The sequence below is a fragment of the Drosophila eugracilis genome, unplaced genomic scaffold (genome assembly GCF_018153835.1).
Source record: "Drosophila eugracilis isolate 14026-0451.02 unplaced genomic scaffold, ASM1815383v1 contig_90, whole genome shotgun sequence".
Taxonomy (NCBI): Eukaryota; Metazoa; Arthropoda; class Insecta; order Diptera; family Drosophilidae; genus Drosophila; species Drosophila eugracilis.
The window spans coordinates 4045423-4065035 of NW_024573812.1; the positions used below are offsets into that span (position 1 = coordinate 4045423).

The following is a 19613-nucleotide window of genomic DNA, read 5'->3' on the forward strand; positions in this document are numbered from 1 at the left end:
AAAGCTTATGGGAATGTTTTTAACTTAAGCCTTAGGGCGTGCGTTGCTTCTTACTAGTAGCTAATTACAACAATTTAATTAAGATTTTAATCTATATATATATTTCACAAATGAAAGAGCTTGGAGTTTCATTAGGGTAAAAATAAATATAGAATTAATTGAGTAGATTACAATAATAATTGTAGTACTGTCCACCAATATATCATTGTGAGTTACATCATCGCTTCAGGAAATAAGTACTCAAATCGAGGTACGTACCCAAGCATTCTCCCCAACACTGATATTGAATAACGACGCCTAATAACACTGGACCCGGACCAAAACTTTTGCAACACTCGATCTGGCGTGCCAGACCGAAATCAAAACAAACGCACAACACAACCACCCACACATGCACACGTACAGCACAAAGAACAGAAAACAAACCCGCATTTTGTCTTTTTCGTAAAATGTCGTTTATTTGGTGGCGGTTACTCGGTCTGCCAAACAAAAGGCAGGGCAACGCACCCACCGCCCTCTGAGATATCGTAATTGGATGATTTCCAACATTTCATTTAAATTAAAAGTCAGCTTTTGCCTAGGAAAAATTTGGTCCCAGGAGGTAGAAAAGCAATACTATCAGGTAGTAGAGCAGTAATCCTAAAAATGCCGTATTGTAGTTGGAGCTTTTTGGTTTCGTGCGCCTCCAAGAGGCGCACCACTGGCGTCATGAGCTGGTCTCCCTAGGGATTGCATCTTCTCCATCAATTTCGCTCTTCTTCTCCAAAACCAGGTTGCCCACCACATCAGCTCCCTCGTTATCATCCTCCATTTCGGAAAGTGAGCTTTCGAGTATCCTGAGATCCTTCAAGTCATATTGCAATTTCTCTATCTCCTCGACCGGATCAGGTTCAGGGGGAGGATCAAATCTACTTAACTGAAGTACCTGAAGATTGTAGTAGACGCCTTCGTTATCTATGGCATAAAAGCGGGAGCAATTGTCATCGACGAAGAACTGACTAGCTCCATTGCCCACAAATTTTATGCAGGCCAAAAGTTCCGGGCGGATGGCATTGCCACGCTTATTCTGCCATAGAAATACCTCCTCTCGGCTCTCAGAAAGGAATTCGCAGGTAACGAATGATAAATCAGAATAGCTTTCAGACCGAATGCGCGACGCATCCACATCATCTTGATCCACACTGTGAAGCCTGTGGCGCCGACTCCGTCGGTGGCTCTGATCCCGATCTATCTGGTTATTGCGCATGTGCGTCACATTCCAGAAGCAGAGCTGCTCCGCACAACTTATCAGGACCAATTTGCATGGCGAGAAGGTAAGTTGGCGTATACAGTGTTTGTGGACATTGTTAATACTGTAGATCAGTTGGACTTGCCTGTTGTCTAGGGAAAATAGCTGTTTGGGAATGGAAATTAGCATGGACTATTTAAAAAACTTATGTTACCCAATCATACCTCAAGAATGCCATTTTCGTAGCCCAGTGCAAACATGGAACCATCGGCCGTAGCCGTCATGTAGCTAATCTTAGCCCTTTGGACAATATTCTCCTCGCAAATCGGAAGATACCGAAGTTGGTTATCTCCGAACATTAATCCGGATACCTATAGTTGGTAATTATTGTTAGTCATTTTCGTTTCTGAACTGTATTAAAGAAACTCACCTCAATAGTGTTGTTTCCATAGGCCAGAAACAGAAGACCGTTCTTGAGATCAAAGCCAACAATGGATTCCTCCGACTCCTCAGATTTCACAACAGTGAACGGATTGTCTAAGTCCAAATGCTGTAGATACAATTATAATTAATATATTTGTAGCTTTACAGTTTTAAATTCTAAACACCTACACATATTCTGTGCTCAGAGAACAAAATAATAAACTTGTCCATTTGTAGGGACGCATAATTGGTTCCTACATCTAGCTGCAATGGCCATTGGTCATCTGTCTCCCCAAGTTTAAATATCACAGTTTTCTGGGCACCATTAGCCGACGCCAACAAGATTTGCGGATTGATCTGCTTCAGGTAATCGATGGGTTCCGTTATAAACTGCTGAGGTAGCACCGCATCTAGATTAACATCTATTGTCACTCCATCCACGTAGCTAACGAAGATTCGGTCGTCGCTATAGGCAGATATGGCAGTTATCTTCGAGTTACTTGCAGCATGAGTGGGTGTGATTATAGACCAGGCGGAAATGCTAGATCTCCTTCGAGTACTTGGATCGGTAGCAGTTTCAATTTGATGAATGCGCTCTTTGGAGTCTACGGCCAAAAGTTGTGTCCTCCCTCTGGTCATGTCCATTAAAGGGCGGAGATGAACATTGGGCTCCAGGCAACCCCTGGTCATTACGCTATTCTCATCTGCACTGTGAACCCAAGCGATTCCTCGATTTCGATGTGTATCTGAAGACCGCACAGAGCGTAACGTGTGTACATGAACTATCTTCTTGCCTTTAGCACCACAAAGAACAATGTACTTATAGACGGGATCGAATAGCTCATAAATATCGACACATTCAATATGTTCGCTAATATTACTGTGCAACACGGGATAAGATGTTTGAAGATCATACACAATTAGTCCTTTGGAGGTGCCCAACAGGAGATACTGTCCATCAGTAGAACGCTGGCCGCATGTGATGAAACTGCCCGAGGCCAATTCCACTGATTCTGATTGCAAATCGACGTAAGGCCCTGGTTTAAAGTTAATCCTCCAAACGCTGTACTTGAAAATAAGCAACACGGTGGCGTTCTGATTCCTTTCTTCATAGGCTTCTAAAGCCAATGGCGTGTCATTATCGACATTAAAGCCGTCAAATTTTAGCTTTTCACTGGAACCATTTTGCAGATCCCACACACTAAGCGCGCAACTGGTAGTGCAGACAACATAATAACGCTTCAAAACTTGAACAATGCAGCGAATGTCAAACTGGGAAGTTATGAGGGTAGGCGTGTGTGAAAGTTTGAACACGTTATCTTCCTTATCCCAATTTAAGATGTTCACATCACCATTACTGAAGGCCACATGAAGTTGAATTGAGGTATTTGGCAATCCGGCTTTTTGATCCAAATAAAAAGCTACAATTTTCTGATCAGTATGGTTACCCATGAAACGTTTGACCACGCTGTTGATTAGCTGCTTATAACTGCGCGTTCCAGTCGGGTTTCGTAGATGGGCTGAGGCGGCAGTACGTACCCGCTGTTTGCTGCCACCACTGTGCCGCCTTCCTGGATAATCGGGCCACAACAACCACAGCTTTAAGCTGCCGTTATTGTGCAGAGTAATCACGTACTTCTGTTGGTTAAACACCACCATCCGCAAGACTTCACTGGTGTCTTCCTCATCCTTCAGGAGGTAGGTGTCATCTGCCTCTAGCGAAACATCAGTTAGCATTAACCCTTTGCTGCGCAGTGCCATCACGCAAAAGTCGTTGTGAAGATAGATGACGTGTACCACCTCATTATTGCCCAGGTTAATGATCTGGCGGTGCTGTTGAAAGCGACCACTGTAGAAAATAAAAATAAATAGGTATTAAAAATCAAAAATTTCAGAACTTAAAAAATTAACTTGCTGGTAAATACTTACTACTCTTTAAACCAGACTCGGTCGCTAAATCGCTGCACTTGTCTCTCTGCTTCTTCCGAAATCACTATATCCTTAGCCATCAAGGCACTCATTAGCAGGTCCATATAATTCGAACAAATAAGATTTTCCTCGATCAGTGGCAAGAAATCTAAAATTGCATTCACCAGGCGCTCATAGTTGGAGTCATTGTCTGAATGAAGAATAAAAACAGTAAACGAAATTCTTTTGTTTTTTATCATTCTAAGTACCACAAATATATGACTTATAGAACTTCAGCTGTTGAAGTGTGTTCAATATCGATCCGCTGGCATTCCAAGCCGTTGTATCTTGCCGAATCTTTTGTTCTAAAAAGCGAAAATCCAGGAAAACTGTCCGAAACAAAATGCTTCGCTCGGTGGACTCAATGGCCAATAGATGATGACCGATATGGCTGTAGAAATATTTATCCAGTGAGGGCAATATTAAGTCACCATGATCGAAGGCTTTTTTGATACTTTTAAAGGAGAAGAAAACAAAATTCCATGTATTCACTCAATAGACAATCAGATAAAATAGTTCTGACTCATGATTATAAATTTATGATGTTCTGTACCTTAAACATTGATTGATGAATGAAAATATGACTTATTAATAACGATGTTAAAAAGACTTACTTGTAGTATTCAACGATCCTTCGATGCAGTTTAGAAACATTATCAATCTTGTAGTTCAACTCTGAGTATATAGCGGGTATACTTATAGTTGACTCTTCGGCTTGTTTTTCCACCAACGAATATTTATGCAGTTTGTTAACTACTACCATTGCGTCGCCACCATCGGATTTGTCATCGAACCAAATCAGCGGTAGGAGCTGCGCAACAGGAAGTTGATAAAAATAAATAACAAAATATGTTATGAAAAACAAACTTACATAAATGGGTATGTGGGCAGATGGAGGGAAAATGGACAGTCTATCGAACATTATTCTATATTCAACGGGTTCTAGAACGCTTAAAGAACTCTCAATAGTTGTCGTCAGCTTATTACAATTTAAAATTACACTGAAAGGAAAATGTTACTTAATTATTATCTCAGTGGAAAATGCCATTTTATACTCACTGTTTCCATTTGTCCAAAGTGCCAAAACCATCACGAATGCTCTCGGCAATGATGCTCAGTATGCGGGGATTCGTTGTTAGCACTTCCCGAGGCAAGTCCTGCTGTCTGCTGTGTATGTATTTGTGAAACAAAGAATTAGCTTCATCCGGCGTAAGCGACATCGATGAATGATCAAGTGAAATACGTTCTGTGGTACGTGCTGAGAGAAAGTCAGTGACCTGCTTGAACCTTGTCGTCAGAAGAATCTTGCAATTCAGGTTAAAAAAATTCCAAATTTCTCCATTTTGGACATTAAGCAGGACAAGGAGACAGTTCTCATAAGGTTTGCTCTTCAATAGGCGTCGCAATTCTACCTGAATGCTATGAATACGAAGCTCGATGTTGCTGACCTGATCGGTATGACTTGGCCAATTGGAATCAATCTGGTGAAGCAGTTTCTGTAGCATCTCTAAAACTGTCTCCGAACTGTTGCAGTTCTTTAAGTCTAGCCAAAAGATTTTAAACTCCATCTTAAGTAGAACTTTGTAGGATGAACACACATCAAGAGCTAACCAATGCTTTCCCGATCCTAGGGCACCATCGATCAACACATTTTTTGCAGGACGAAGCTCTAGAAGAGCCTCCGTCAATTTGAGATACTGCAAATAAAAAGAATACTCTAGTTATATAAATAATAATTTAGTAATATTATTTTTCTGAATTATCGTACCGGTTGCAGACGGTTGACATTGTACTTGGAAAATACTTGGTTGTCGTTATAAATGCGATCACGTTGTTCGATATATGCTCTGGTCTCCAAGCTTGGGTGCTTAAGTTCCTTTTTAATGGCAGCCATTAGGAACTCGTAGTTAGGCGAATCATTTGCGTTGAGAACTTGTTCCACGAAGATCCTGACGATATCCTCTTTCTTTTGGAGAAGGTACCAAAATAGTTGAAGTGTGGCTGCCCACTCATCCTTAGACTTAAAGATGTTGTCCATTTCTTCCCTGGTTAATATTTCTTTCATAGTGTCCTGGACATCTTTGCAGTCGAAATCCTTCGCAAATGCATCCACGAACACCATCAACAAGTCTTTATAATAATAACGGTGACCGCTTGTTTCCACGTTGATGTTGGCCATGGCTCTATATAATTTAAAATCCAACATATGTATATTAATATAATTGCAATCTAATATATTTACCCAAAAATAGAAAGAACCTTTTTGATACGTGATATACACAAATACTCTTTCTAAATCTGATAAGAGGTGTTGAATCTAACGTTAGATACGGAAGTTGGCTCTTGATAAAGACAATTTATAACGTTTGATAATTTGTACTACTTAGTTGAGTCAGACAATGTTCTGCATATGTATTATTTTACACCTGAATAGATATATGTACATATGTATGTATATATGGCAATTTTCTTGGCGCCAAGCAGTCTTGACCCACTTTATCGGAACACGCCATTATCAAGCGATAAAGACAGGAGAACCCACCGAATGGTGAAATAAAAGAAGGGTGGAGCCGCCGAACAAGATGCAACCCCAACTCCAACTAGAGATCTGTAATTTCACAACTGACTGACCGTGAAGGAGTCGAGCAAGATCGACTCAAAATAGCTAGGAATACGTGAGTGGCAGTGCACTTATCGAAAAAGGCAATTCTGGTTGCATGGTTCTATTCTCCCATGGCCGTAGAATCAAAATCGGTCCGAATAAAAAAAAAGAACAAAGCGATATGCGGGCTCAGACAGAGACGGAAGATGAATGACTAAGTTGCGGTGGCTGATGTGCAGATAATTATGTAGTAAGTTTAGTATGCAAAAAAAAGTATAAACAACTGATAAATGTGAATGAACTTCTCAGCTATCTGTATGTGTCAATATGTATAGAAGTATATAAGCACACAAACACATCGCAGTGCCGTGTGTTTTGGCACTAAAGAGCGGCGAAACACAAAAGAATAAAGCGGGGACGTACTCAACTAATAAAAGACTAACAATTGTACTTATATAGAAGACGAACTAACGCATACAGGTGTGCGTTTACCTGCAATGTACATATATGTATGTACATATATATAGTTGCATTTTACGCATACTTACGCTCCGTTTATTTTTAACGAATCGTCCTTAGTTTTTAGCTTATATATGTGTAAATATTGCACTTAATATTAATTAAATTGATACTACGACTGCTCTTGTTGCACTTTTCGTTGTGATCACATTGTACTAGGACACACTAAGCGGGACACGAGAGGTTAAAACAAATAAAAATTTGCGTGCATTAAACTAAACAGACAATTACAAACGAAAAAACAACACATTCCTCGGCTGGTGTGGCCGCTTGCTAAAAATACTAATAATGTTGTCTGGTAACAATCATTATAGGGTTGCCGAGAATTTCAAAGTTAAAGTTAAAGACAGCTTTCCCACTTAAATACATTCATCAGCATTTATGAATGTACATATATTTGTAGTAAGCATTTGCATGCTATAAAAATATTTTATAGTATTAAAGCTCCATTAAATTGATAAATTTATGATTTTTATGTTCATAAGCTAGAAAATGTAAGAAACACCATTTTCAAATTATTTCATTTATTATGTCATTAGTAGTCTGACTTTAGAGGTTATCAAGTTGCAATATGAAATTTTATCAGAGGATCAAACTTAGTGATAATCAGGACTTCTACTCAACCACCCTTTCGTTTTTAGTGTGACCGAATAACGATATGTTGCTAAATTTCGGGATCCGAAGACAACAAAGGTACTCTCGGCCAGGTAATTTATCGCTAGCCACTTGCAACCACACCGACGGTGAAAAGGCGAAATAAAATAATTAATTGTAGCAAATTGCCGTAGCGCAAATAAAAGGTGCGTAGATTTTTCCACTCCTTATTGGCGGCCAGTGGCCCCCATTGCCCCCTGTCAATTTTACATTGCCCACGGTCAGTAAAAACAGAAAATCCCACCCAAATATCAGCTAGAAAAATCGGAGCAGCGCAGCAGACGCAGACGAGAAAGTGACGACGCAGCAAAACGAAGCAACAAAAAGAAAATCGGCGACGTATACGTTCAACTTCCACAGAATTAAGGTAGGCATTGCAAATTCTCGACTTTCCGACACCCGGAAAAGCCAATACAGTTAACTGCAGACACCGATTGGCCGGAACAGAGAAAAAAGACTCAAAAAAAAAGAAAGGCGAAAAACCAGTGCGAGGAAAACAAAATGTCCGCGACATTGACGGAATTGGCGTCCCCGACGCATTCAGACGTAACCACGCTGGATTTTTAAGGCGAATGTGATTTTATTTTAAAGATTTATTAATTCCCTTCTCCATGCTTAACTCTGCTCCGTGATTTGCAGTTTTCGAGTCCCACGCGATGTCATGCCGAGCCCCCTTCCAGCCCGACGATCAGTATGAGCAGCTTCGGCGGCCAAATGCCAGTGGATCGGTCGGAGTGGCTATGCCCGGACTGGAGCAACAGGCTCACCTCTTTGGAGATTTTGGCGGTGCCCAGGGCTATGCTCAGGTAGCTGGGAGCTACCAAGCCCAGGCCTTGTCGGATTTGTCCAAGCTGTCGCCCTCGGCCTCCATTTTTGTCCCTCGAGCAGCTGGTCCACCGCAGCAGCAGCAACAACAACAGCAGCCGCGTCATCAGCAGTACCAGCAGGCTGGCGGATCCGGCGGAGCTCCCCATGGCCAGCAGCAGCAGCAGCGCTATGTGAACGGCTATAATAAGCATCACCATCAGCAGCCGCACTATAATCATCATCACAATCATCAGCACAAGTTCAATAACGACATGCATAAGCTAACGAATTCCGTGCAGAATCGCTTGCACCTGAACAACCTGCAGGGCTCGGCTGGCAACTACTATCAACAGCACCAGCAGGTACACCCACAAAATACACACCACCACCAACAACAACAACACCACCAGCAGCCGCATCAGCCACACAACCAAAACGCCAAGTTCCAACGGTATACTCACTTGAATAACTCATTCCAACCAATCGCACAGCAAACACAGCCGCACCACCAGCAGCACAACCAGCAGCAGCAGCAGTATTTCCAGAACCAGAACCAACAGCAGCAACCGCAGCCATCCACGTCGTCCGCGGCGGCCTCTTCGTCGTCCTCGAACTCTTCGCAGCCGGACATGGCCACCATTGCACTGGAGTATCTTGATACAGTCATACATTGCCTTAACCAGGTGAGAATTTCATTGAAAACAATTTTTTATTTTCGAATATTTCATTTTTTTTTTTTATAATTTGTGCATCTGCTGGTCTCAACTTACAATAAATTGTATATACTAACCTAATGATTAATCAATACTCTTAGGACCGAACCAAAACGAAGAACTGTGCAATTAACTAGTAAATTGAACAACCCTTTTTCAGAATCCGGGCCAATTTGATTCGATTGCATCACGTTTCCTGACCATTTTCGACGGCATGGAAAACAACCAATTTGTTCTGTCCATTGCAATGGAGGACATCTTTGAGAAGTCGATACAGCAACCGAACTTCCGGTACATGGGCGCCAAGCTGTACAACCTGCTGCACATGCTTAACCCGAAGCCGGACTCTATGTTTCATACGCTCCTGAAGTGCAAGCTGGACTATCACCAGGAGGAGGTGACCAAGTACATGTGCTCCAATGAGCAGCAGAAGGTACGGGAGACGGCCCTGTTCCTGGCAGAGCTCTACATGCAATTGCGCGGCGACGACGACTCACGCATTCAGTTGATTGCCGTGAATATCGTTTATTCGCTAAGTAAGCTGCTGCTCAAAGAAAGCAACGAGAACGTGCGCTGCTTGTGTCAGACCCTTAAGCTAGCTGGTTATGATCTGACAGCCGACTGCCCGGCGGACATTCAGGAGATTATCGCAGCCCTGCAGGCGATTGAAATGAATTCGCCTGGCAAGTATCCCATGGTGGCCAGTGTGATTTCCCTACAGCAGAACAACTGGGGCAGAAAGGTGTCGAATGCTTTAGGTGGCGATGAGGATACTGTGGTCGAACCACCTCGCCTGAGTGATGAGCCCGTCTTCTATGGACCCGATGGTCGAGAATTGACCGCCGAGGAGACCGACTTCTTGGCCGCCGAAGACGGTGATGGTAGCGATGCCGATAACTATGAAGGCGACGATTTGGAAATGGATGCTGAGATGGACGAGGAATCCAAACAAGCATTCAAGGAGTTCTGCAAGGACAAGCAGAAGACCTAGACGACTGTGGATGAACTGTGTAGCGTTTAACGGCGGATTAACGGTCGGCGTGACCAATGGCTGGATATAGCTTAGGATATAGGATGGATGGTAGAGAGCGAAAGAGTGGAGCATTTCCAACAAATTCTCGGTTGTAGAATCGATAGTTGCAGTTGCTTGGTTCAGAACCAATTGTGATTATCTTTTAAATTATTGATAGCAAATTGTTTGTGATATCTTCGTGTTTCATGCACCTAACATATTATGACATGTTTTTTATGACTTTGTTCAAACGCTTTTTATTTGTGTGATACGCCCGTTTTGTATCTCTGTATCTCTGATAACTAACTCTCTGCCAGGATAACCAGTTTAATCATCAGTTTGTACTTTTAAACTCTCAGTTTTGAATATAATCGCAAAGCCAGGATTTTGACCGTAAACGGTAAAAATATATAATATTTATAATAGCCTCTGCCACGCCGAACCGATTCGAACCGCTAACGCACACACGCACACAGCTGCACTCAAAGACTCGTACTCATATGCGCACTCACACACTTGCATGGCACATATGCAGACTCATAAACGGCAGAAAAAAACAACCGCAAATTTCACATTCAATTAAACAACATTCTCTTGATCATACAAATCGAAAAACGAAAAAAAAAGAAACAACAACAGCAGCCACGCCTAATTTTTAAATAATTGTAATTAATGTTAACGAACCCATGATTTAATTATAAATAAAATTTATCGAATTGCGTTTAAAACAAGTTCAAGTTGAAACTCCTAGTTGAAGGCTAATAAAAGTGATTGGATTGTTGGTTGAATGTACCTTGTCCAATTTCAGAAAACATAGAATGATTTGTGTCAATGCTAAGCAGCATCCCGGTTGTGAACCTTTTATTTGTTATATTTCGAATTGTTCAAAGGCCTATTTATATCTGGGTTAAAAAAATGGGCACATCAAAACTGGTTAGCCGGAGCATAAAAATATATCTAATCCATAATAATAATTAAATATAGTTTGTATCGATATGCCTTTCAATATCATTTCAGGTAATTTAAAAAGTGTCGATAAAAAATCGAGCTCATATGTTCGATGTCTCAATGCTATCGGCTTCGCTATAGCAGTTAGACCATCTCTACTCAATCCGACATAAAAAGAAGTCGGATCGAAGTGTAAATCGGTGTGAATTAAATTATTCGCGTAATGTGATAAAAACTTAACGCTGGCGAGTGCCCGTAATAAACGCGCAAATGTACGGCAACCAGAGTTACCAAGCCGAGAGACCTTGAAAAGAAATTGGAGACCAAAACAAAAGTGACGTCATAATGGTGCTATTTATGTATTTGTATGTACGTCTATGTATCTATACAAAGTTTTGCTAAAATATTTGCCAGTGAGACGCAAACACACAAACATACGCCCGCGAGAACATTAATAGATAAAAACAAAACTAGCAATAAGCTGTAATGTCTAGAGTATTTATAAGAAAATTAAGAAAAACAAAGGCAAAGTGACAACTAAAGGTCACAAAACAGAAAAGAAAAAAAACAAATACAACACAAGAACGGAGCGCGCGTGTGTGTGTGTTCTGAGTATTTTTGCAGACAACAAAGCAATAAAATCATTTCCAAAAAATATATAAAAAACTGTGTTTCCGCTTTGTAGATTTTAGCTTTCGGTTTCGTTAAACTCTACAACAGTAAAAACTTTAACGCCTGGTTTTTGCCTTCTCTTTTTTGTTTGTTTGGGAATAAACCTTGTAAAATGACCCAGAAACATTGTAGCATATAATCAGGCGTTATACATATATTGTGTTTCATTCTGTATTCAGATCGACCGCAGAAGTTAACTTGGTAAACATGACTCAATAAATTAGTGGACACCAAAAACGACGACGATCAAAACTGGTCTAATTTTTATACAAACCTTTAACAACCCCATCAAAAGTCCCCAAATTTAAGTATCCCCTACGATCTACACCCGCTAAAATGGCCAGCGTATGGAAGCGATTGCAGCGGAATTTCAAGCGCGCCGCCAAATTCCAGTTCACTGCATCGTACCATGATCTGCATCTGGAAACCACCGCCAAGTGGTAAGTGCCCCATATTAAAGTGGATTAATTCATCGGGGAATCGCTTTCAAGTAGGCGGAGGGCAGTGGGCGGGGCTTAAGTGCTTTTCAAATAGAAGCGAACTAGACGGTTAGAGGGTTAATGGCAGGTTTTATTTTTCTTACATACTGCATGACCATATGATGTTGAATTTAAAATCTTTTATTAAGCTTCTTTTTATTTAGAATCAATTCTTGTTTAATCTAACTCATTGTTCTTTCAGTACATATTTTCCGAAGTCCAAGCAATTATATTCCTATCAGAGTTGGCAAACAGATTTATTAAATAAGTGCTGATAGATGTTTTTCCGATACCATACTTCATGGTTGAAAAGGCTTTTAAAAGGTTTATAGCTTGTTTGAAAAGTTACAAACTAAGTAATAATTAAGGTTGACCTTAAATTTCGCTGAAACTTTCAATTATCTTAAGCTTCGGCAGTATAATAAGTATTTTTGATTACATCAATGAATATCTAATTCTACAGATTTATCGAATGTCTCGCAGTAGTTTGTCATGCAAACCCATTCTTACTATATAATATATTAAAATTAAAAGGCTCTTGATAATAAAATTTTTGTACTCACCATTTATACTTAATATCTTAATTACAAATGACCGCGTTTTCCTGTTGATATGCAATGTTTTGTTTAATAAACATTCATCACTTATTTACATTTATCAACTGTAGAGCCTGCATATGTGTGTACATATAATGACGCCGCATCCGGCGGTCAGAAATTGTTATTCATGGTCTTATATATACATATAGAATTAATAAAAATGCCGAGTATGTTGTTCGAATTGAGTTGAAAGAACTTTGACAATCCATTTGGCATGAAATTGTTAATAATTTTGTGATGGCCATTTTCTAGGCGGCCATCGAACCTCTCTATCGTTTGGACCAGAAGATCTAGACGAGTGGCCAGTGCTCCGTTGCCATGGGAGCCGGATATGATGAATCCCTTAGTAGGCAATATAGCCTGGCCAGTGCCTGACAATCACACCATATCGGTAACTTTATTCAAGGATCCGCGTACCCACGAGCTGGAGGACAAGGACTGGACATTTGTCATCGAAGATGTGGGTTAAACATAACGAAATTAATGAAGATAATAATATTGATAATATGTGTTTTAAAAGGTTACTCCAATGGGCAAGAAACGTGTGCTGGCCAATGCCAGTATTAATATGAGGAAGTATGCCAGCATAGAATCCACTCAGCAGAGCTTTACATTGACCCTAAAGCCAGTCTCGAAGAAGATTACAGCGGCTAGTTTAGAGCTAACGATTAGCTGCGTATTCTTAAGAGAAGGAAAGGCCACGTAAGTAAAATTCTCTTTAAATCAGGAATGATTATATGGTATATATATCTCTTCTAGAGATGAGGATATGCAGAGTGTGGTCTCCATGATGTCCGTAAACAACAATGATGTGGCGCCTTTGGATGACTTAGAGGATATTCCCGATCTTGACAATTTTAGTGAAATGACAGATAATTTATATGACTTTACCCAGCAACTGGAGCATATGACAACGAGTCTAAATGGCTGCATTGATGTGGCCACCCCCCAAAGTGGTAAGAACTCATTCCGATTCATCAAACAATACATGTTTCATGTACTAAACTTCAAGTATTTGTATTTGTTAGTATGTAAAAAGTGGACTAGAGCGTATATATATTATGTATATCAAGTGCTGAACATAAGGGAAAGGGAGTTCATATTATACAAAACTCGTTTTCGCTTATGCAAAAGCACTTTGGTTAAGTATGTATGTTAAGACCTTAGTAAATGTTTTTATTATGTATAGATCAGAGTTCCCAAATTAGGCATCTGATGGATGCCATATATGTAAACTTGATCATGCATGATCTAATCCACACGAATCAATAATCAATATACAATTCTGTAAAACAACAATTCAATTGACTCTAAACTTATCTGTAGATATTCTGTACAGACATTGCTCTCTATCTGACTCAAAAAGAAATTATTTCCTTTCTATATTCCCATAACATCTACAACACATCACGTATCTTGAATGGTTTCCTGCAACTTGTAATTTGTGCGTAAATTGTTAAATGTATATTTGATTTTTTGTTTTGTTTTTGTTTTTCCTTTTGTTTCTTGTTATGTAGTACCTTCGTTATCTGAAGATCCAACTCCGTTGGCAGAGTCATTTAATCAATTGCATTTCGAACTAGACTCCGACGGCAAACGGGAAGCTGCGAACAAGTTAGACTTGCCCACAGCTGCATCCGGTGGGGCATCCAGTAGTGCCAGTGGTGCTGATGAGTCCCTTAAAACCCCCAATGGAGTGCAGCATTTGGTGGACAATACACCGATTAAGTCACCAGGTGATCAAAAGCAACCAAAGCAGACACCTGCAGCGGAGCCATTGAGGTCGAAATGTAACGAGCTCTTTGACAAGATGGTTACCTCAACGCCACTTGAACCTAAAATAAGCAAGGACGACGTTAAGCCAAAGAAGAAGCGGGCTTTATTCTTCACCGAGAAGGAAGATGAGCAGGATTTGAGGGTGGAAAGTATAAAGGCAGATTCCACAAAGAGTTTTGGTGACGACAGCACCACCAAGGAAAAGCCCAAAGAAGACAGTCAATCCAGTAAAGATGCCTCGTCTGTGGTGGTCCCGTCGCCTGCCAAGCGCCCAGAGTTACAGCCCCTGAACTTGAAGAAAAGCTACGAACCCTCGCCGAAACCTGTACCGGCAGTCGCACCAGCACCCGCATCTGTGATAAACGAATCGATTGGATCAGTGTCGGGTTTGAGTACCTCTGGCTCGTTAAACAATAGCCTGAAACCCGTGGAGAAGATCGTGCTAAAGGAGAATACCCCCGGACAGGATCTGCTGGAGTGGTGCAAAGAAGTTACCAAAGACTACCCCAATGTTAAAGTCACCAATCTGACGACCAGCTGGCGCAACGGCATGGCCTTCTGCGCTATTATTAATCACTTTGTGCCGGAGCTTATGTGAGTTGTCATGAATTAGTTTGGGTTTTCTTTTTATCAAAATAAGTTTACAAAAGATAATCAAGTAAAATCAATTATTTAGAATTGATATTCCCTAAAATTATTTTCCTTATGTGTAAACTAATTAAATTCGTCCCTTCTTTAGTGATATGTCCAAGTTAAGCGCCCATGATGTGGTTGGCAACTGCCGCATTGCTTTTGATGCGGCTGAATCTTTAGGAATACCCCGCGTTATCGAGCCGCGGGACATGAATATGCTGACAGTACCAGATAAGCTGGCCGTGATGACCTACTTGCATCAGTTGAGGGCACACTTTACTGGCAAGCAACTGAAGATCGAGCAAATTGGTAAGTTTAAACTATCTTCTGCTAATGGTAACTCTTTTAACGCGCTTTGAACCATCAATTTAATAGGACCCACGGCCGATGAGTCGAGCTACGTAATTGGAAACTACAAGTCAGACAATTTGTCAAATAGTCGGATCAACTTTTCACACCCGAAGTCGCTGCTACTGCATCAAAACTCGTTCGATGATGAGATCTATGGGCAAAATAAATCAGACCAACTCTCGCCCACAAGCAAAAAGGATGTAAAGAATCTGATTCTGAACAATTCGAAGAACATTTTGGATAAGGTGCTGTCGCCTACGAAGGATAAGAACTCGATTAATGCATCCCAGCATGCAAATCAGTCGTCGGTGCTCAGTTGCCAGACACCGCCGCCGCAAGAAGATTCTCTGGATAAAGGACAACTAGCGGGTGGCAAGGAGAATAGTTCCCAAACCGTCATAGATCCCCAGGCGGCCAGTGTGAGTAAAAAAACAGGAGCATCGTCTTCTCTTTGAGTTGAAGTTATCAATTGAGTTGTTTGCGCTTTGGCTTTAGCGATTTATGATTTAACCAATTCGCAGTTGATTTCTTAGTGCTTTTCAGTTTTGTATATATTTGGTTTTCTTGTTTTTGCTTTATTTTCTGTATGATTTGTAGCGAATATTAACGCGCCACAAGCTGATGAGTGAAAAAGCAAAGGTGATGATGGAAAAGCTAAAGCTTTACAACACCAGCGACGCGAACGACGTAAGTAGCTTTTAGCCAGAGACGCAGTTCGCCGCACGCAGCGCAGCTTATCTCTTGCATGTCTTCTTAATTCCTTTAAATATTTTTATTATTATTATTATTTACTTAAGAATATAAGTACACATAAATGAAAACGAAAAGTGTGACATTTTCTGTAAAGAGATTCATTTTCTGATAGTAGTCTGCTGATGTATTATATTTAGCTAAATAAATATCTTGAAGATACTGTAACTTGAATTCTAAAGTAAAGTTTAATAAACTATTAATATAAATAGTTAAAGTATCAGTTTACACTGTTTAAAGTATAACTATTAGCTATATCCGTATGGTACTTTGAAAATATTATCTTTCAACAATAATCTAAACAGTTTTCATTACAGTTTCTAAGAAAAGCCTCGCTTTCATGTGTATTTATATTATTTTCCTGTATTGAAAGCACCAATTAAGTGCAAATAGTCACTTATTCAATGTATTTACCCTGGCAGGAGGAGCGACAGCAGCGCCTTCGGGAACAGGCCCGTCGGCTTATCCTGGGCGTCAAGAGCGGCGGCTCCGTAGATAGTCCCACCAGCCCCACACGGCCGAAGTTGGAGCGAACTATCTCGCCCATCCACAACGGCGCTGAGGAATTCTACGCGGAACATGCGAAGAAGCTGGAGGCTAAGGAGCCAGGCAGTCCTAGTCATAGATTAAGTGATCCGAAAGTTCTGCAATCGTTTAACGCGATCATGGATCGCGTCTCACCAAAGCACGAGAAAAGGGTAAGCTTACAGTCTTCCAACATTGCAACGGCTGCTTCTAGAAAGTGTTTACCTTTTGGTGTGTCGTGGCCGTGGCCTTTCCCTTGATTGACATTTATAACTAATTGAAGAACCTTTCACTATGCTTCCAGGGTGACAAGCTGTCCTACATCGAGTCCGAGCTGGAGGCTCTAGAGCGGGAACAGGAGGCCATCGACCAGAAGGCCAGCAGTCTGGAGGCCAAGCTGCGTGCCGTAATGGGCGGCAATCCAAGTAATAACCGCCGTGGTGGTGCTAAAAATGGCAACCCCTTCCTTAGGCTAATCCGAAATAGTATTGGTGGTGGTGATGTGATACGCATTAAGCTGCTAGACTCGGACGACGAGAGTCTTTTTGGTGGAGGTGCTGGTAGTGGTGGTGGTGGTAGTGGGGCGTGCAGCGAGGACGACGACCGGGACACGTCCAGCGATAGTGTCTGCAACTCCGGCGATGAGTTGCACACTCGGCTGCGCCCCCGGCCGCGCTCCCAGTCGTGTTTTGTGAATGTGAACAAGACTCATCCATCGACCATGACTACGACCGTTCATCTGCGCCCGCATCATGTCCATCATGTTGTGCCCTACACCCACATGCTAGACAGTTCGCCGTCGGCGCTCTCCTCGCAGCAGTCCTCCTGTGATAACCTGCCCGCGTGCAGTGACGATGACGAGGTCCTGGCGCTGGCGGCCACCGGTCGTGCGGCCTCCTTACGGCGGCTACAGGATCGCCATAGGCGACGCCGTCAGCGGCGGGAGCGACGCTCCCATTTATGTCACAGTCCCAGTCATTGTGGTAAAGTGCGGCCCATCCTGTCATGCCTAATTCATTGTGCTGCTCCGCTAATCGCTTTTGCCGATGCACTGCCACGCCTCACCGCCTGACTGCCCGCTCGATCGCCCTGATCGCCCGCCTGCTCGCTCGCCTCTTTCAACCGCATCCACTCGCTCATCCTATGTGCCGTTTGTTTGTTCTAATTTATGTCTGTGTTTGCTTGTTCACTTGGCCGGAGAACCGCTCCAAATTGTGTCTAACTATGTTCGGACTCGATTCTAACTGTCCCCATATAACGCTCACTAATCACAGAGTCCACGCTCTGCAGCAGCTTTTGAAACCGCCAAAGGACGCCTTCTTAGACTAAAAATAAGCACGAAGCGCCATTTCTGGTTTTTGCCTTTCTAAAATTAATTTTAAAAGTATGTTTCTCAATTTATGGAACCATTAAGGGTTTCTTCGATTATTGTAGTTGATCTGTATAGTAACCATTTATAATCTGACCAATAATGAGTTGTATAATCAGAACTGGCCAACCTTAATAATCTTAGTTTTTCACAAAGAAAAAACCCATCATTGTCTGTAAATAACCAGTCATTTACAAATTCCACAGAAACCACGGAAACGGAGGAGCAACTGTTATCGCAATGGTTTACGCTGGTCAACAAGAAGAACGCACTTCTCCGGCGACAAATGCAGCTGAACATACTGTAAGTTTTCCTTGAACCCCTACTATCAGTAGTGGTGTATTATCATGTGTTTACTTTTACTCTTATAGCGAGCAAGAAAAAGATTTGGAACGAAAGTATAAAATGCTGAATCAGGAGCTGCGGGCGGCGCAATCTGTGGAGGATTGGCGCAAGACGGAAGTGCAGCGGGAGAAGGAGCGGCTGCTGCTCGAGGAGCTGATGACTATTGTCGACAAGCGTGACCAATTGGTTCAGCATCTGCACAACCAGGAGATAGCGTAAGTTTATAACATTTGTTATACTATAGTATTAGAAGCTAACCATTTATCTATCTTAGGATCGAAGATGACCAAGAGATTGCGAGAAAACTGGAGCACGTTGACATCAGCGCTGAAAAAGACAAATGTGTTCTTCAATAGAAATCGAAATTAACCAAACCTGACTGGAGATTATACTTACACACACTCAATCTTATCTATGTAACTAGTTAGATAACAACTATGTATGTTCAGAGACACGCGATAAGGTCGCGTGGTTTTTGTGGTTCGGTGTCGCTTCTTATGCAATCGTTATATCCAACGACAACAAATACTTGGACCACTTGGTATGGTTATTAAAAAAAAAAGAAAAGAAAACAAAATGGTATACTGTGAAACAAAACCAATTGCTTTTGTATTTAAGCAAAGAAATTCAAAGAAAAAAGAACAAAACGTCCGTTAGTGAACTAAGTAATAAAAATCGAGAACAGACACTTCGAAAGGGACAATTTATACACCTATTTATGATAATCAGATATTTGAAATACTTAAAATTTCATTGTGTTAACTTCGTTTCATGTTTTTGTTGTTGTGCCATCTGAACCACACCTAAAGTAAATCCTGAACACAAAGATGATGTTAATAAGGGAATTGAGGAGGCAATTTTACGTTAGTTTATACTTTAGCATTTATCCCAACATAAACTAGAAACGCTTCATCCAAAAATACATGTACACATATATATATATTTATGAATTACCTTTATGCGAAAACCTATCTTACCATACTTAATTTAGACCCAAACATTTGCTCTATGTTAAGCAAAGCGCTTTAATCATAATTTAAAGGTGGCTTAAATACTTATAAAATAAACATCTTAATTTTATTTGCCCAGGCGAATGTATAAAGAACTGTTCGACCCAAGAAACATAGCTAATAAATGAAATAGAAAGTGCAGGTGGTTGTCATCAGCATTAAATAAACCCAAAAACAATTCTAAGAAATATTATCTGTTATTTTATTTATGGTATTCGTAGAATTAATTT

The 19613-nt window shown here is 41.0% G+C and overlaps 3 protein-coding genes across 6 annotated transcripts; 2 read left to right on the forward strand and 1 right to left on the reverse strand.

Annotated features, from left to right (window-relative positions):
* Positions 1-448: 448 nt before the first annotated feature.
* On the reverse strand, positions 449-7031 carry LOC108112924. Its single transcript, XM_017223316.1, has 11 exons — positions 6770-7031; positions 5388-5802; positions 4679-5316; positions 4491-4620; positions 4234-4430; positions 3829-4073; positions 3581-3770; positions 1841-3500; positions 1659-1778; positions 1453-1599; positions 449-1393 (listed from the first exon to the last, which is right to left on the reverse strand). The coding sequence occupies exons 2-11, from the start codon at positions 5796-5798 to the stop codon at positions 707-709; spliced, it is 4425 nt and encodes a 1474-aa protein (XP_017078805.1). The 5' UTR covers positions 5799-5802; positions 6770-7031; the 3' UTR covers positions 449-706.
* Positions 7032-7430: 399 nt separating this feature from the next.
* On the forward strand, positions 7431-10657 carry LOC108112925 (polyadenylate-binding protein-interacting protein 1). The gene is made up of 4 exons (XM_017223317.1): positions 7431-7540; positions 7650-7761; positions 8034-8884; positions 9075-10657. The coding sequence occupies exons 3-4, from the start codon at positions 8051-8053 to the stop codon at positions 9903-9905; spliced, it is 1665 nt and encodes a 554-aa protein (XP_017078806.1). The 5' UTR covers positions 7431-7540; positions 7650-7761; positions 8034-8050; the 3' UTR covers positions 9906-10657.
* A 342-nt stretch (positions 10658-10999) lies between these two features.
* LOC108112854 (EH domain-binding protein 1) lies at positions 11000-19571 on the forward strand. Of its 4 annotated transcripts, none has more exons than XM_017223173.2 (13): positions 11000-11243; positions 11726-11986; positions 12877-13084; positions 13145-13326; positions 13384-13580; positions 14142-14994; positions 15140-15342; positions 15409-15803; positions 16557-16832; positions 16964-17642; positions 18235-18331; positions 18400-18588; positions 18648-19571. In XM_017223173.2, exons 2-13 carry the CDS (start codon positions 11883-11885, stop codon positions 18727-18729), a joined length of 3465 nt encoding a protein of 1154 aa, XP_017078662.1. In that variant the 5' UTR covers positions 11000-11243; positions 11726-11882; the 3' UTR covers positions 18730-19571. The 4 variants fall into 4 exon arrangements, with proteins under 4 accessions (XP_017078662.1, XP_017078663.1, XP_017078664.1 ...); XM_017223174.2 differs by having other exon boundaries at positions 11000-11239; XM_017223175.2 differs by adding an exon at positions 15982-16071 and having other exon boundaries at positions 11002-11986; positions 16964-17084.
* The last annotated feature ends 42 nt before the right edge of the window (positions 19572-19613 follow it).

Coding starts and splice junctions, on each gene's coding strand:
- LOC108112925 (XM_017223317.1), top strand. CDS start 8,051: ATGTCATGCCGAGCCCCCTTCCAGCCCGACGATCAGTATGAGCAGCTT. Junction 8,885..9,074: donor TCATACATTGCCTTAACCAG/GTGAGAATTTCA, acceptor ACCCTTTTTCAG/AATCCGGGCCAATTTGATTC.
- LOC108112854 (XM_017223173.2), top strand. CDS start 11,883: ATGGCCAGCGTATGGAAGCGATTGCAGCGGAATTTCAAGCGCGCCGCC. Junction 13,327..13,383: donor TTAAGAGAAGGAAAGGCCAC/GTAAGTAAAATT, acceptor TATCTCTTCTAG/AGATGAGGATATGCAGAGTG. Junction 14,995..15,139: donor CACTTTGTGCCGGAGCTTAT/GTGAGTTGTCAT, acceptor TCCCTTCTTTAG/TGATATGTCCAAGTTAAGCG.
- LOC108112924 (XM_017223316.1), bottom strand. CDS start 5,798: ATGGCCAACATCAACGTGGAAACAAGCGGTCACCGTTATTATTATAAA. Junction 4,621..4,678: donor ACTTTGGACAAATGGAAACA/GTGAGTATAAAA, acceptor TTTTCCTTTCAG/TGTAATTTTAAATTGTAATA. Junction 1,394..1,452: donor ACGAAAATGGCATTCTTGAG/GTATGATTGGGT, acceptor ATTCCCAAACAG/CTATTTTCCCTAGACAACAG.